This window comes from Choloepus didactylus, chromosome 18 (genome assembly GCF_015220235.1).
Source record: "Choloepus didactylus isolate mChoDid1 chromosome 18, mChoDid1.pri, whole genome shotgun sequence".
In the NCBI taxonomy this organism is placed as follows: domain Eukaryota; kingdom Metazoa; phylum Chordata; class Mammalia; order Pilosa; family Megalonychidae; genus Choloepus; species Choloepus didactylus.
In genome coordinates this window covers 4,831,609-4,848,287 of record NC_051324.1, presented here as the reverse complement: position 1 = coordinate 4,848,287, position 16,679 = coordinate 4,831,609, and the positions used below count along the sequence as shown (strand labels likewise).

General features: G+C 39.9%; 1 protein-coding gene across 2 annotated transcripts in view; it reads left to right on the top strand.

The window, feature by feature from the left end:
- Nucleotides 1-16,679, top strand: part of LOC119514030 (protoheme IX farnesyltransferase, mitochondrial) — a 143,039-nt gene that overhangs the window by 28,807 nt on the left and 97,553 nt on the right. For both annotated transcript variants that reach the window (XM_037809564.1, XM_037809563.1), the window contains one exon: nt 3,281-3,405. In XM_037809564.1, coding sequence (XP_037665492.1) covers nt 3,281-3,405 — 125 coding nt within the window. The remainder of the gene's footprint in view (nt 1-3,280; nt 3,406-16,679) is intronic.

Below are 16,679 nucleotides of genomic sequence, written 5' to 3'. Positions count from 1 at the left end.
CACTGAGTTAAAGGAAGGACCTCTCGCCCCAAATTCATACTTTCTGGAGACTTCTGTTCTAAGATGGCAGTCTCAGCACATGTACCTGAGTCAACTTGCACATCGCCATTGAACCCAACCAAAGAAATACAGAAATAACAAGAAACTTGTGTCCAGTCTAGCAGTTTAGGAAGTAGCTTGTCCGTATGCTAGAACTATAAAAAATTTCTATAAGTTGCTACTAAGACTAGATAGAAGGTCGTACCAACGGACCTGTGATCAGTGGGAAGAGCTAGCCATTTCTCTGGTATTTTCTTCTGCATATCAGCAGTTGTGCCCCCCTGTCCTGTGTCCTGTGGCCCCTCACATGTTTATTTGACACCCATGAAACCTCATGCTCCTAATTCTTGTACCTAAATATTCTTTCTCTGTGTCTTTCATTATTCTTTTTACGCATCTGCTAAGTTCTGACCTTTTTTGTTTACTTCTTTCCCACCACCTGTACTGTCCAGTAAGGAGCTCATCCATTTCCTCTGGTACAACCATGGTCTCTGGGCAGGTGACTCCCAGAGCTTTCTGTCTCCTGAGCTCTAGTTTCACCCTTCACCTACCTACTGTATATTTCCACCTGGATACCCCATGGTTCCTCGAAAGCAGCACATTTCCTAATACCAACTACCCCATCCCCCTTTCCCCTGATTTCCTCATTTCTGACACTGTTGTATTTCTTCTCCATGGCACCCAGGCACAACACTTTACCTTCCATTCTTTCTTTTTTATTGTTTTGCTTTGTCTTCCTGCCTCCCTCCCACAATTACCAAGAGCTAACAGTTCTCCAGTCAGAATATCCCTATATCTCTTTGGTTCCCACTTTTGCTACTCTTATTCACAGTGGAAGACTGGTGTAGCCTCTTAAATGGTGTTTCTGCAAAACTCTCCATTCCCTGTGACCCATGGGGCATGTTGCTACCAGGCTAAACTTCCCATTATGTATGTTCAGTGGCTTGACTGCCTGCCAAACCAAATACACACTCCTCAGCCTGATATTCTGCAATCTGGCAGCCACCACTCTTCCTCCAGGAAATACTCGTATAGCATGGCACGGTGGTAGCCCTGCAAATCAAGCCAGGAACTAAGCAGGCAGGGCCCTGCCTCCACGGTGCTTACATTCTGGGCAGGAGCTGGATCTGTGAAGGGAAAAAGCAGGATGATGAGAGCAAGAGAGGAACTGACCAGGGCCCACTTTAGATACGATGATCAGGGCAGCTCTCCACTAGTTGTACTATGTGTAAGGTCAGATCTGAAGGATGAGAAGCCAGCCTTTGAAAGAGACACAGGGAAGAGAAGTACCAAGAGCCGGAGGCCAGAAATTGCTGGGCAGGCTGGAAGAACAGAACAGCCCTCGCACTGGAGAGCCGGAGTGAGCCGGGGAGAGGTAGAGGATGCGCTTACATGGCAGGGGGAGTTTGCACTTATTCCAGATAAGGTACAGAGGGACTTTTTAAGCAGTGGAGTGGTAGGCCCTGTTTATATTTTAAAAGTATCACTCTGGAGAGGGGTGAGTTGGGAGCAAGGAGACCCATTAGGAAAGAGGCTCTTGTAGTTATCCAGCAAGATAATGGCTTGGACTAGATCAGGGTTTCTCAAACCCAGCTCTGTTGACATTTTGGGCTGGAAAACTATTGTAGGGAGCTGCCTTGTGCTCCTTAGGATGTTTAGAAGAAGCATCCCCAGCCTCTACCCACTAGATGACAGTAGCACTCCCCCTACCCCGAGTTGTAACAACCGCAAATGTCTGCAGACATTGCCATGTGTCTCCAGCAAGGCAAAATTATCCCTGGCTGAGAACAACTGGACTAGATGGCAGCAGTTGAGATGGATTTGAAATACACTGTGAGGGTAGGAGAGACAGACCTTTGCAAGGAATTGGATGTAGAGAAGAGTGAGAAAGAAAAGGATCAAAAATGCTTTCTAGGGGTTTGGTTTGAGAATCTGGGTATATGGTATTACACGTACTTCACTCTTGACATTGCCCTTCCTTGGCCATGTGTCTGTTCTTGGAATCATCCATTGAGCTATAATGTTGCCCACCCACTCATCCTTTTCTTACTTCTCCTCATGAAGGGTCCATCTTAAGTGCCATCTTCTTGAAGCCTTTCCAGATACACCCAACAAGGGATCCTCCAGCTCTGCCTCAGTATCACTCTTGGCACTTGGTGGCCCTGTCAGCCTCCAGAAGCACCAGGGCCCACAGAAAGGAGCAGGCTTGGTGGGTGCCTGAACGTGTGCCTTGCCTCTTCCCTTCACTCCTGTTGGGGCTGCAGGGTTATCATCTCCCGCTAGTCATCCGATAACCATCCTCCGGCCTCCGGGCACCATCACCTCTCGTGGGCAGCAGTCCACTCAGGTTGTCTGGGGCTTGCCACAGAATTGGGACTGTCAGGTGCTACCTTGTGACATGGTTAGTAATGTATGTCTGCCATCTCCCTGGCAAGTAAACTACCCACGAGCAGGAGTGAAACATTATGCATCTTTATGCCTTACAACACCTAATGCCTAGCACAGCACTGGTCCTGTGCTAGGTATCCAGTAAACGTTTGTTGAATGAATACACAAATATTGAATCTAGCACACCCACTGTCTTAGTTTGCTGGAGCCACTATGACAGACACCACAGGCTGGTTGTCTTACACCACAGGAATTTGTTGGCTCACAGTTCAGAAGCTTAGCAGTCCAACATCACGGCATCCACAGGGCATGTTTTCTCCTGGAATCTGCAGTGTTCTGGTGCTGCTTTGCCAGCAGCCCCTGGGGTTCCTTGGCTTGTAGAGGCATCTCTGCCTCCACCACGTGGCGAGCTCTTTCTCCTCTGGCTGCTTCTGTCTTCTCCAGTTGTCGGAATTTCCTCTGCTTATAAGGACTTCAGTCATATGGACTAAGGCCTTCTCTGATTTAATTTGACCTCATCCAAAAAGGGTCTTCAAAGATGCTATTTACAAATGAGTTCACATCCACAGGACCTGGGATTTGGACTTGAACATTTCTGTGGGGGGACATGATTCAATCTACTACACCTTTTTTTTTCTTTGTTTTTTACTCTTGAGTATAATGGAGTTAAAGGAAAATTAACATTTTCTATAATGAATATGTGTAATTTTTATAATCAGAAAAATTTGTGTTTGTTTTTTAATGAAAGAAATTTAGCCTGTAGTTTGACTTGTTGCACTTGGTTGGTTTGTGGAGAAGAAGACTTGCTCTTTGCTTTTTGGCGCTCACGGTCTGGATGGTGTCTGTGTTGCAGCTCTTGTCGTGGGCACCACCTCAGCTGGGTTTGCGCTGGCCCCAGGACCTTTTGACCTGCCCTGTTTCCTGCTTACTTTTGTCGGAACAGGCCTCGCCTCCTGTGCTGCCAACTCCATCAACCAGGTCAGTAGGTCACCTTCCAACTGGGTTATGGTGTCGTTGCTCTTTCCTAGACTGCAGGATTGTCCTGTTTTTTTAAAAACCTTCCGAAATCATAAATATTGACAGAAGAGCACTGAACTTCTATCAGCGTATTATCCTGTGGAGGAGGTCTATGGGTTACATAACCAATCTGTCTTTTCTTTTGAGGTCAGTGGTTTGTTTTCCAGTATGTTCAGATGAGAGTGCAGTCGAGTACTTCCTTAAAATAACCAGGAAACCTTGGGATGAAGAGTGTTTTAGAACAGTCATAACTTTCTACCCTTAGTGTTATCTTTGCCCATTGCAGGTCCATTCCCCTGAACTTGTCCTTATCACATGCTGTTCTCTCCGTGGCTTGATTTGTTTGCTTCTTAAAACCACCAGTATACAAAATAGAATGTATTTAAAACAAACATATACAGCTTAAAAAAAATAACTCGGTACTCACTTTGATATATGAAATCAGAATGTATCAAAAATTAATATTATTAGCATATTATTTTGGGTACATCTTTTTCCTCCATTATTTGAAACATCAAAATAATTCCCTAAAATATTTTTTTCCCCTCCCTGGTAATTACGGTCTGCCATAATGTTGTGGCTTTTTCATAAGATATTACATCAAAAAAAAGTCTTGGCTAATACTTAAGGAAAGTCATTTTCATCACCAGAACACCCAAGAGGAATTGGCACAGTTTAAAACAGGAATTCAAGTTACCAGCAGGAAAACAGCTTGGCTGAGTAGCTATATAATTTGGTAGTCTGCAAAATATGGGAATTTTAATTTGATAATGCCTAAAGTCAATGTGTTTCTGCAATGTATTATCAGTTATTTGGAGGAGGATCAATATATTTCAAATGAGGTTTATTTTTTTGTTATCCTTTTTGAAGTCAAAGCAGTCTTACAGTGAGGTTGAAATAATGCTACCACTTTTCCAGAAGTATTAACCCCGTCTATAAACCACAGTGTCCTCCCTTCCAAGTTGTTCCTTACTTTTGATACCTCCTCCCCCATATTTCTTTCTTTTTTCTATTAAAGTTGTTTATTCATTTAAAAAAAATTGTACTCTGTGGCTTTTCTTGCTAAGGGCTATGAAATTTGCATTCAGTGTTTAATTTATTATCAAGATGGAATGCTCTTATATTAAAGGTAATTAATAATTCTCCTCTTCTACCTTTCTTTGTGGCATTGAATCATAGTGCCTCCCCCATATTTCTAGGAGGCAAATCATGGTTTCAGCATGGACATGTTTGTTTGTTTTTTTCTTTTTTTTTATTATTCATTTTATTGAGATATATTTACATACCACACAGTCATACAAAACAAATCGTACATTTGATTGTTCACAGTACCATTGCGTAGTTGTACATTCATTACCAAAATCAGTCCCCGACACCCTCATTACCACACACACAAAAATAACCAGAATAATAATTAAAGTGAAAAGGAGCAACTAAAGTAAAAAAAGAACACTGGGCACCCTTGTCTGTTTGTTTCTTTGTTTGTTTGTTTCCTTCCCCTACCTTTCCACTCATCCATCCACAAACTAGACAAACGGGAATGTGATCCCTATGGCCCCCCTCAATCCCACTGTCCCCCGTCATAAGCCACATTTTTATACAACTGTCTTCGAGATTCATGGGTTCTGGGTTGTAGTTTGATAGTTTCAGGTATCCACCACTAGCTACCCCAATTCATTAGAACCTAAAAAGGGTTGTCTATATTGTGCGTAAGAGTGCCCACCAGAGTGACCTCTCGGCTCCTTTTGGAATCTCTCTGCCACTGAAGCTTATTTCATTTCCTTTCACATTCCCCTTTTGGTCAAGAAGATGGTCTCCATCCCACGATGCCAGGTCTACATTCCTCCCCGGGAGTCATATTCCACGTTGCCAGGGAGATTCACTACCCTGGGTGAGCATGGACATGTTTTTAATGAAAATTTGAATAAAAAGCAATAGAAGCAAAATGGATTTTAAGTAGGTAGTTTGGTCTATTTTTCAGTTAAAAGAAAACAATTTGAGGCGGGGCAAGATGGCAGACTGGTGAGCTGTATGTTTTAGTTACTCCTCCAGGAAAGTAGGTAGAAAGCCAGGAACTGCGTGGACTGGACACCACAGAGCAATCTGACTTTGGGCATACTTCATACAACACTCATGAAAACGTGGAACTGCTGAGATCAGTGAAATCTGTAAGTTTTTGCGGCCAGGGGACCCGCGCCCATCCCTGCCAGGCTCAGTCCCGGGGGAGGAGGGGCTGTCAGCTCCGGGAAGGAGAAGGGAGAACTGCAGTGGCTGCTCTTATCGGAAACTCATTCTACTGATACAGACTCCAACCATAGATAGACTGAGACCAGACACCAGAGAATCTGAGAGCAGCCAGCCCAGCAGAAAGGAGACAGGCATAGAAAAAAAACAACACGAAAAACTCCAAAATAAAAGCGGAGGATTTTTGGAGTTCTAGTGAACATAGAAAGGGGAAGGGCCCTGAGGCGCATATGCAAATCAAGAAGAAAAGCTGATCTCTCTGCCCTGTGGACCTTTCCTTAATGGCCCTGGTTGCTTTGTCTCTTAGCATTTCAATAACCCATTAGATCTCCGAGGAGGGCCCGTTTTTTTTTTTTTTTTTTTAATCCTTTTTTCTTTTTCTAAAACAATTACTCTAAGAAGCCCAATACAGAAAGCTTCAAAGACTTACTATTTGGGCAGGTCAAGTCAAGAGCAGAACTAGGAGAGCTCCGAGACAAAACGCAATAATCCAGTGGCTGAGAAAATTCACTAAACACCACAACTTCCCAAGAAAAGGGGGGTGTCCGCCCACAGCCATCATTCTGGTGGACAGGAAACAATCCTGCCCATCGCCAGCCCCATAGCCCAGAACTGCCCCAGACAACCCAGTGTGACGGAAGTGCTTCAAATAACAGGCACACACCACAAAACTGGGTGTGGACATTAGCCTTCCCTGCAACCTCAGCTGATAGTCCCAGAGTTGGGAAGATAGAGCACTGTGAATTAACAAAGCCCCATTCAGCCATCATTTCAGCAGACTGGGAGCCTCCCTACACAGCCCAGCAGCCCAGAACTGCCCTGGGGGGACGGCACTCACCTGTGACATAGCACAGTCATCCCTCAACAGAGGACCCGGGGTGCACGGCCTGGAAGAGGGGCCCACTTGCAAGTCTCAGGAGCCATACGCCAATACCAAGGACTTGTGGGTCAGTGGCAGAGACAAACTGTGGCAGGACTGAACTGAAGGATTAGACTATTGCAGCAGCTTTAAAACTCTAGGATCACCAGGGAGATTTGATTGTTAGAGCCACCCCCCCTTCCCTGACTGCCCAGAAACACGCCCCATATACAGGGCAGGCAACACCAACTACCAGGCAAGCTTGGTACACCAATTGGACCCCACAAGACTCACTCCCCCACTCACCAAAAAGGCTAAGCAGGGGAGAACTGGCTTGTGGAGAACAAGTGGCTCGTGGATGCCACCTGCTGGTTAGTTAGAGAAAGTGTACTCCACGAAGCTGTAGATCTGATAAATTAGAGATAAGGACTTCAATGGGTCTACAAATCCTAAAAGAACCCTATCAAGTTCAGCAAATGCCACGAGGCCAAAAACAACAGAAAATTATAAAGCATATGAAAAAACCAGACGATATGGATAACCCAAGCCCAAGCACCCAAACCAAAAGACCAGAAGAGACACAGCACCTAGAGCAGCTACTCAAAGAACTAAAGATGAACAATGAGACCATAGTACGGGAGATAAAGGAAATCAAGAAGACCCTAGAAGAGCATAAAGAAGACATTGCAAGACTAAATAAAAAAATGGGTGATCTTATGGAAATTAAAGAAACTGTTGACCAAATTAAAAAGATTCTGGACACTCATAGTACAAGACTAGAGGAAGTTGAACAACGAATCAGTGACCTGGAAGATGACAGAATGGAAAATGAAAGCATAAAAGAAAGAATGGGGAAAAAAATTGAAAAACTCGAAATGGACCTCAGGGATATGATAGATAATATGAAACGTCCGAATATAAGACTCATTGGTGTCCCAGAAGGGGAAGAAAAGGGTAAAGGTCTAGGAAGAGTATTCAAAGAAATTGTTGGGGAAAACTTCCCAAATCTTCTAAACAACATAAATACACAAATCATAAATGCTCAGCGAACTCCAAATAGAATAAATCCAAATAAACACACTCCGAGACATATACTGATCACACTATCAAACACAGAAGAGAAGGAGCAAGTTCTGAAAGCAGCAAGAGAAAAGCAATTCACCACATACAAAGGAAACAGCATAAGACTAAGTAGTGACTACTCAGCAGCCACCATGGAGGCAAGAAGGCAGTGGCACGATATATTTAAAATTCTGAGTGAGAAAAATTTCCAGCCAAGAATACTTTATCCAGCAAAGCTCTCCTTCAAATTTGAGGGAGAGCTTAAATTTTTCACAGACAAACAAATGCTGAGAGAATTTGCTAACAAGAGACCTGCCCTACTGGAGATACTAAAGGGAGCCCTACAGACAGAGAAACAAAGAAAGGACAGAGAGACTTGGAGAAAGGTTCAGTACTAAAGAGATTCGGTATGGGTACAATAAAGGATATTAATAGACAGAGGGGAAAAATTATGACAAACATAAACCAAAGGATAAGATGGCTGATTCAAGAAATGCCTTCACGGTTATAACGTTGAATGTAAATGGATTAAACTCCCCAATTAAAAGATATAGATTCGCAGAATGGATCAAAAAAAATGAACCATCAATATGTTGCATACAAGAGACTCATCTTAGACACAGGGACACAAAGAAACTGAAAGTGAAAGGATGGAAAAAACTATTTCATGCAAGCTACAGCCAAAAGAAAGCAGGTGTAGCAATATTAATCTCAGATAAAATAGACTTCAAATGCAGGGATGTTTTGAGAGACAAAGACGGCCACTACGTACTAATAAAAGGGGCAATTCAGCAAGAAGAAATAACAATCGTAAATGTCTATGCACCCAACCAAGGTGCCACAAAAGACATGAGAGAAACACTGGCAAAACTAAAGGAAGCAATTGATGTTTCCACAATAATTGTGGGAGACTTCAACACATCACTCTCTCCTATAGATAGATCAACCAGACAGAAGACCAATAAGGAAATTGAAAACCTAAACAATCTGATAAATAAATTGGATTTAACAGACATATACAGAACATTACATCCCAAATCACCAGGATACACATACTTTTCTAGTGCTCATGGAACTTTCTCCAGAATAGATCATATGCTGGGACATAAAACAAGCCTCAATAAATTTAAAAAGATTGAAATTATTCAAAGCACATTCTCTGACCACAATGGAATACAATTAGAAGTCAATAACCATCAGAGACTTAGAAAATTCACAAATACCTGGAGGTTAAACAACACACTCCTAAACAATCAGTGGGTTAAAGAAGAAATAGCAAGAGAAATTGCTAAATATATAGAGACGAATGAAAATGAGAACACAACATACCAAAACCTATGGGATGCAGCAAAAGCAGTGCTAAGGGGGAAATTTATAGCACTAAATGCATATATTAAAAAGGAAGAAAGAGCCAAAATCAAAGAACTAATGGATCAACTGAAGAAGCTAGAAAATGAACAGCAAACCAATCCTAAACCAAGTAGAAGAAAAGAAATAACAAGGATTAAAGCAGAAATAAATGACATAGAGAACAAAAAAACAATAGAGAGGATAAATATCACCAAAAGTTGGTTCTTTGAGAAGATCAACAAGATTGACAAGCCCCTAGCTAGACTGACAAAATCAAAAAGAGAGAAGACCCATATAAACAAAATAATGAATGAAAAAGGTGACATAACTGCAGATCCTGAAGAAATTAAAAAAATTATAAGAGGATACTATGAACAACTGTATGGCAACAAACTGGATAATGTAGAGGAAATGGACAATTTCCTGGAAACATATGAACAACCTAGACTGACCAGAGAAGAAATAGAAGACCTCAACCAGCCCATCACAAGCAAAGAGATCCAATCAGTCATCAAAAATCTTCCCACAAATAAATGCCCAGGGCCAGATGGCTTCACAGGGGAATTCTACCAAACTTTCCAGAAAGAACTGACACCAATCTTACTCAAACTCTTTCAAAACATTGAAGAAAATGGAACTCTACCTAACTCATTTTATGAAGCTAACATCAATCTAATACCAAAACCAGGCAAAGATGTTACAAAAAAGGAAAACTACCGGCCAATCTCCCTAATGAATATAGATGCAAAACTCCTCAACAAAATACTTGCAAATCGAATCCAAAGACACATTAAAAAAATCATACACCATGACCAAGTGGGGTTTATTCCAGGCATGCAAGGATGGTTCAACATAAGAAAATCAATCAATGTATTACAACACATTAACAAGTCAAAAGGGAAAAATCAATTGATCATCTCAATAGATGCTGAAAAAGCATTTGACAAAATCCAACATCCGTTTTTGATAAAAACACTTCAAAAGGTAGGAATTGAGGGAAACTTCCTGAACATGATAAAGAGCATATATGAAAAACCCACAGCCAGCATAGTACTCAATGGTGAGAGACTGAAAGCCTTCCCTCTAAGATCAGGAACAAGACAAGGATGCCCGCTGTCACCACTGTTATTCAACATTGTGCTGGAAGTGCTAGCCAGGGCAATCCGGCAAGACAAAGAAATAAAAGGCATCCAAATTGGAAAAGAAGAAGTAAAGGTGTCATTGTTTGCAGATGATATGATCTTGTATCTAGAAACCCTGAGAAATCGACGATACAGCTACTAGAGCTAATAAACAAATTTAGCAAAGTAGCGGGATACAAGGTTAATGCACATAAGTCCGTAATGTTTCTATATGCTAGAAATGAACAAACTGAAGAGACACTCAGGAAAAAGATACCATTTTCAATAGCAACTAAAAAAATCAAGTACCTAGGAATAAACTTAACCAAAGATGTAAAAGACCTATACAAAGAAAACTACATAACTCTACTAAAAGAAATAGAAGGGGACCTTAAAAGATGGAAGGATATTCCATGTTCATGGATAGGAAGACTAAATGTCTTTGGGATGTCAATTCTACCCAGACTCATCTGCGGATTCGGTGCAGTCCCAATCGGAATTCCAACAACCTACTTTGCGGACTTGGAAAAGCTGGTTATCAAATTTATTTGGAAAAGGAAGATGCCTCGAATTGCTAAAGCCACTCTAAAAAAGAAAAACGAAGTGGGAGGACTTACCCTCCCTGACTTTGAAGCTTATTATAAAGCCACAGTTGCCAAAACAGCGTGGTACTGGCACAAGGATGGACATATGGATCGGTGGAGTCGAATTGAGAATTCGGAGATAGACCCTCAGATCTATGGCCGACTGATCTTTGATAAGGCCCCCAAAGTCACTGAACTGAGTCATAATGATCTTTTCAACAAATGTGGCTGGGAGAGTTGGATATCCATATCCAAAGGAATGAAAGAGGACCCCTACCTCACCCCCTACACAAAAATTAACTCAAAATGGACCAAAGATCTCAATATAAAAGAAAGTACCATAAAACTCCTAGAAGATAATGTAGGAAAACATCTTCATGACCTTGTATTAGGCGGCCACTTCCTAGACTTTACACCCAAAGCACAGGCAACAAAAGAGAAAATAGATAAATGGGACCTCCTCAAGCTTAGAAGTTTCTGCACCTCAAAGGAGTTTCTCAAAAAGGTAAAGAGGCAGCCAACTCAATGGGAAAAAATTTTTGGAAACCATGTATCTGACAAAAGACTGATATCTTGCATATACAAAGAAATCCTACAACTCAATGACAATAGTACAGACAGCCCAATTATAAAATGGGCAAAAGATATGAAAAGACAGTTCTCTGAAGAGGAAATACAAATGGCCAAGAAACACATGAAAAAATGTTCAGCTTCACTAGCTATTAGAGAGATGCAAATTAAGACCACAATGAGATACCACCTAACACCGGTTAGAATGGCTGCCATTAAACAAACAGGAAACTACAAATGCTGGAGGGGATGTGGAGAAATTGGGACTCTTATTCACTGTTGGTGGGACTGTATAATGGTTTAGCCACTCTGGAAGTCAGTCTGGCAGTTCCTTAGAAAACTAGATATAGAGTTACCATTCGATCCAGCGATTGCACTTCTCAGTATATACCCGGAAGATCGGAAAGCAGTGACACAAACAGATATCTGCACGCCAATGTTCATAGCAGCATTATTCACAATTGCCAAAAGATGGAAACAACCCAAATGTCCTTCAACAGATGAGTGGATAAATAAAATGTGGTATATACACACGATGGAATACTACGCAGCAGTAAGAAGGAACGATCTCGTGAAACATATGACAACATGGATGAACCTTGAAGACATAATGCTAAGCGAAATAAGCCAGGCACAAAAAGAGAAATATTATATGCTACCACTAATGTGAACTTTGAAAAATGTAAAACAAATGGCTTATAATGTAGAATGTAGGGGAACTAGCAATAGAGAGCAATTAAGGAAGGGGGAACAATAATCCAAGAAGAACAGATAAGCTATTTAACGTTCTGGGGATGCCCAGGAATGACTATGGTCTGTGAATTTCTGATGGATATAGTAGGAACAAGTTCACAGAAATGTTGCTATATTAGGTAACTTTCTTGGGGTAAAGTAGGAACATGTTGGAAGTTAAGCAGTTATCTTAGGTTAGTTGTCTTTTTCTTACTCCCTTGTTATGGTCTCTTTGAAATGTTCTTTTATTGTATGTTTGTTTTCTTTTTAACTTTTTTTTCATACAGTTGATTTAAAAAAGAAGGGAAAGTTAAAAAAAAAAAAAAAGGAAAAAAAAAAAAGATGTAGTGCCCCCTTGAGGAGCCTGTGGAGAATGCAGGGGTATTCGCCTACCCCACCTCCATGGTTGCTAACATGACCACAGACATAGGGGACTGGTGGTTTGATGGGTTCAGCCCTCTACCACAGGTTTTACCATTGGGAAGACGGTTGCTGCAAAGGAGAGGCTAGGCCTCCCTATGGTTGTGCCTAAGAGCCTCCTCCCGAATGCCTCTTTGTTGCTCAGATGTGGCGCTGTCTCTCTAGCTAAGCCAACTTGAAAGGTGAAATCACTGCCCTCCCCCCTACGTGGGATCAGACACCCAGGGGAGTGAATCTCCCTGGCAACATGGAATATGACTCACGAGGAGGAATGTAGACCCGGCATCGTGGGACAGAGAACATCTTCTTGACCAAAAGGGGGATGTGAAAGGAAATGAAATAAGCTTCAGTGGCAGAGAGATTCCAAAAGGAGCCGAGAGGTCACTCTGGTGGGCACTCTTACGCACACTTTAGACAACCCTTTTTAGGTTCTAAAGAATTGGGGTAGCTGGTGGTGGATACCTGAAACTATCAAACTACAACCCAGAACCCATGAATCTCGAAGACAGTTGTATAAAAATGTAGCTTATGAGGGGTGACAAGGGGATTGGGAAAGCCATAAGGACCACACTCCACTTTGTCTAGTTTATGGATGGATGAGTAGAAAAATAGGGGAAGGAAACAAACAGACAAAGGTACCCAGTGTTCTTTTTTACTTCAATTGCTCTTTTTCACTCTAATTATTATTCTTGTTATTCTTGTGTGTGTGCTAATGAAGGTGTCAGGGATTGATTTGGGTGATGAATGTACAACTATGTAATGGTACTGTGAACAATCGGAAGTACGATTTGTTTTGTATGACTGCGTGGTATACGAATATATCTCAATAAAATGAAGATTAAAAAAAAAAAAAAAAAAAAAGACATAATGCTGAGCAAAATAAGCCAGGCACAAAAAGAGAGAGATTGTATGTTACCACTAATGTGAATTCTGTGAAAAATGTACAATGTTTTATACTGTAGAATGTAGGGGACCTAGAGATACCAATTAGTGGAGGGGGAATGATAATCTAATAAGAACAGATAAACTATGGAGGGTAATCTCAATGTTATGGGAATGCTCAGGAATGATTATGGTTTGTAAACTTTCTTGGATATAGTAAGATCAAGTTGGAAGCAATAGAGTTATTTTTGGTTTTTTTTTTCTCTTATTCCTTTGTTTTCTTAGGGGTTGTTAATTTTCTTGGGGTATGGAAGGAACATGTTGGAAGCAATGTAGTTATTTTAGATTATTTGTTTTTCTTACTCCTCTGTTTGGACATGGTTTATTAATTTTCTTGGGGTATGGTAGGAACATATTGGAAGCAAAGTAGTTATTTTAGGTTATTTGTTTTCCTTAATCCATTGCTTTGTTTGAAATGTTGTGAGGTTTTTTTGGTTGTTGCTTGCCTGTTTGTTTTTAATTTTTTGATAAACAAAGTTAAAAAATTGAAAAAAAATCAGTAGAAAAATGGGAGTAAAAACTAAATGACAAATAGGGTGGGATGGGGGGATGGTTTGGGTATTCTTTTTTCACTTTTATTTTTTATTCTTATTCTGATTCTTTCTGATGTAAGGAAAATGTTCAGAAATAGATTGTGGTGATGAACGCATAACTATATGATCATACTGTGAACAGTTGATTGTATACCATGGATGACTGTATGGTTTGTGAATATATTTCAATAAAACTGAATTAAAAAAAAAAATAAATAAATAAATAGTGCAGCAACACATACACACACACATGCCCGTAAATAACAGGATGCTTAGTTTTAGAAGGATTTGTTTGATTATGCTTTTGTTTTTTTTAACAACTTTATTGTTAATTGACATACAATTCACCCTTTTAAAGTATAACATTCATTGGTTTTTAGCATATTCAAAGAATTGTGCAATCATCACTATGATCAATTTTAGAACATTTTCATCACCCCAAAAGAAAATCCCTTACAAATTTATCTATTTTTTATTTTGCTGCTCTTGTGTTTGGTGTTATATCTAAGAATCTGTGGCCAAATCCTTGTGATGATGATGCCCCTGTGTTTTCTTCTAAGAGTTTTATAGTTTTAGCTCTTACATTTACGTTTTTGATCCATTTTGAGTAAAATTGTATATATTGTCCAATAAGTAAGGGTCCAACTTTATTCTTTTCCATGTAGCTCTCTAGTTGTCCTGGTACCACTTGTTGAAAAGAATATATTTTCCCCATGGAATAGTCTTGACAATCATGTAAAAAGTCTGTTGACTATCAATGTACAGGTTTGTTTCTGGATTCTCAGTTCTATTCCGTTGATCTGTTTGTCTATTCTTGTCCCAGTCCCACACTGTCGTGATTACCTTTGCTTTGGAGTAGGTTTTGAAATGGGATGTGTGAGTCCTACTTTGTTCTTTTTCAGGACTGTTTCAACTATTCTGGTTTCTTGCAATTCCAGATGAATTTTAGAATCAGCTTGTCAATTTCTGCGAGGAGGTCAGTTGGGGTTCTGATGGGGATTGTGTTGACTCTGTTGATCAGTTTGGGGAGTATTGCCATCTTAGCAATGTTGAGTCTTCCAATCCATCAACATGTGATGTTTTTCTACTTAGTTCAATCTTCTTTAATCTCTTTCAACAATGTTTTGTGGTTTTCAGCGTGTAACTTTTGCACTTCTTCTGTTAAATTTATTCCTAAGTATTTCATTCTTTTTGATACTATTTTGAGTTAAATTGTTTTCTTAATTTCACTTTTGGATAGTTCATTGCAAGTGCATAGACATATAATTGATTTTTGCATATTGATCTTATATCCTGCAACCTTGTCATTTATTAGTTCCAACAGTTTTTAATGGATTCCTTAGGATTTTCTATGTACAAGATAATGTTATCTGTGAATAAAGATGATTTTACTTCTCAAAAAAAAAAAAAAAAAAAGAAAAGAAAACCATTTATTTAGTTATAGATCTAGGTCATGAGATTAAGCCAGGAGCACACACTGGTTTTCAGGTTCCTTCTTTAAACTCAACAGCTGTGTTTATCCTTAAGATACAAACTGCTCTGTCTACCTTTTAAATTATATAGATTCAAAGAAAAGGTTTAAAATAAAAATGTGGGGATTCAGAGAGGAAAAGAAGTAATAAGCATTAAATGGTTCAGAAATCCCAAAATGTAAAAGATAAGACACTCACCACCACCCTTCCCTAAAAGTGGTCAAGAATTCATCATAAAAGTAAAAACAAAAACTGTCGGTTGCAGCTAGAAAGTATCTGGAAGAAAAAAATGGAATTATTTATGTTTCAGCAGAAAGAAATTTATAGAAACTGAGCATAGACCAAGGTTTTAGAAATTTTTAAAGGAGTATGAATTTAGATGGCTGCTTTATTTTATTGAACGTAGGAAGTATATTTGCTCTAGGGTTGGGTTCTGAAAATTTGGAAACTACTAAGGAAAGCCACAGAATACGATTCTTTACAGCAGCCAAAAATTGCAGTGTCTGCCTTTTCTGTTAATGCTTTCTTAGGTTGTTTCTCAGGTCCTATTCTGCATCTCACTTACGCAGTTCCCCTTCTTTCCTTCCTTTGGAGCTGACACACGCACATACCACTCATCAGTGCTGTGCGTGACACTGGTGTTCGGCGGTGCTTGTTGGGTAGACGGATCCTTCCTTCACCTTTGTTCAGCATGCCTCTTCCATGCCCTCGTCTTGGTCTCTGATTTCATGGGGAAGCATCACAACACTTAAAACATCTTAGTGATTCCCAGCATGGTGAAATTCCAGTGCTGTTAGGGTATCGATCACCTTCCAGAATTATAATGTGTTCTAAATAACATGTCAGAAATACTTTAGTTCCAGTGGTATTAGGCAGTCTCATAAATTTAAAATAAAGGAATGTGAGGCCATTTTTATTAGTGCTTTCAGTTAGTGTAAGCAGAACGAAGAACAGTATGCAGCAAGGTGTAGCTGTGTTTTTCTACAGCAGATAGCTAAAGAAATATTCCTTAACAAAGAGGAAAAGGAAGAGCTCACTGCTCTTTTGAGAGAGAGAAAGAGAGAGAGAGAGAGAGAGAGAGCGAGCTGGTGTTCAAATCAAAGAATGTATATATGGAGTCGGTATACATAAAAATGATTCAGTTTTTAATACAGTTCTATGGGAGAAAAATTTTCCTTCTATACATGTTTATAAAAGGATTCAAATAACATTTTGTGTATTTTTTATTTATTTTAATACTTTCTTTAAGCTGTTTTTAATTTACTTCTGAGTGTTTCTTCTCTATACCCAACTTCTGTGATCTCTCTGTGAAAACAGAAAAAATAAAGCTTTGGAAAGCAATTCTT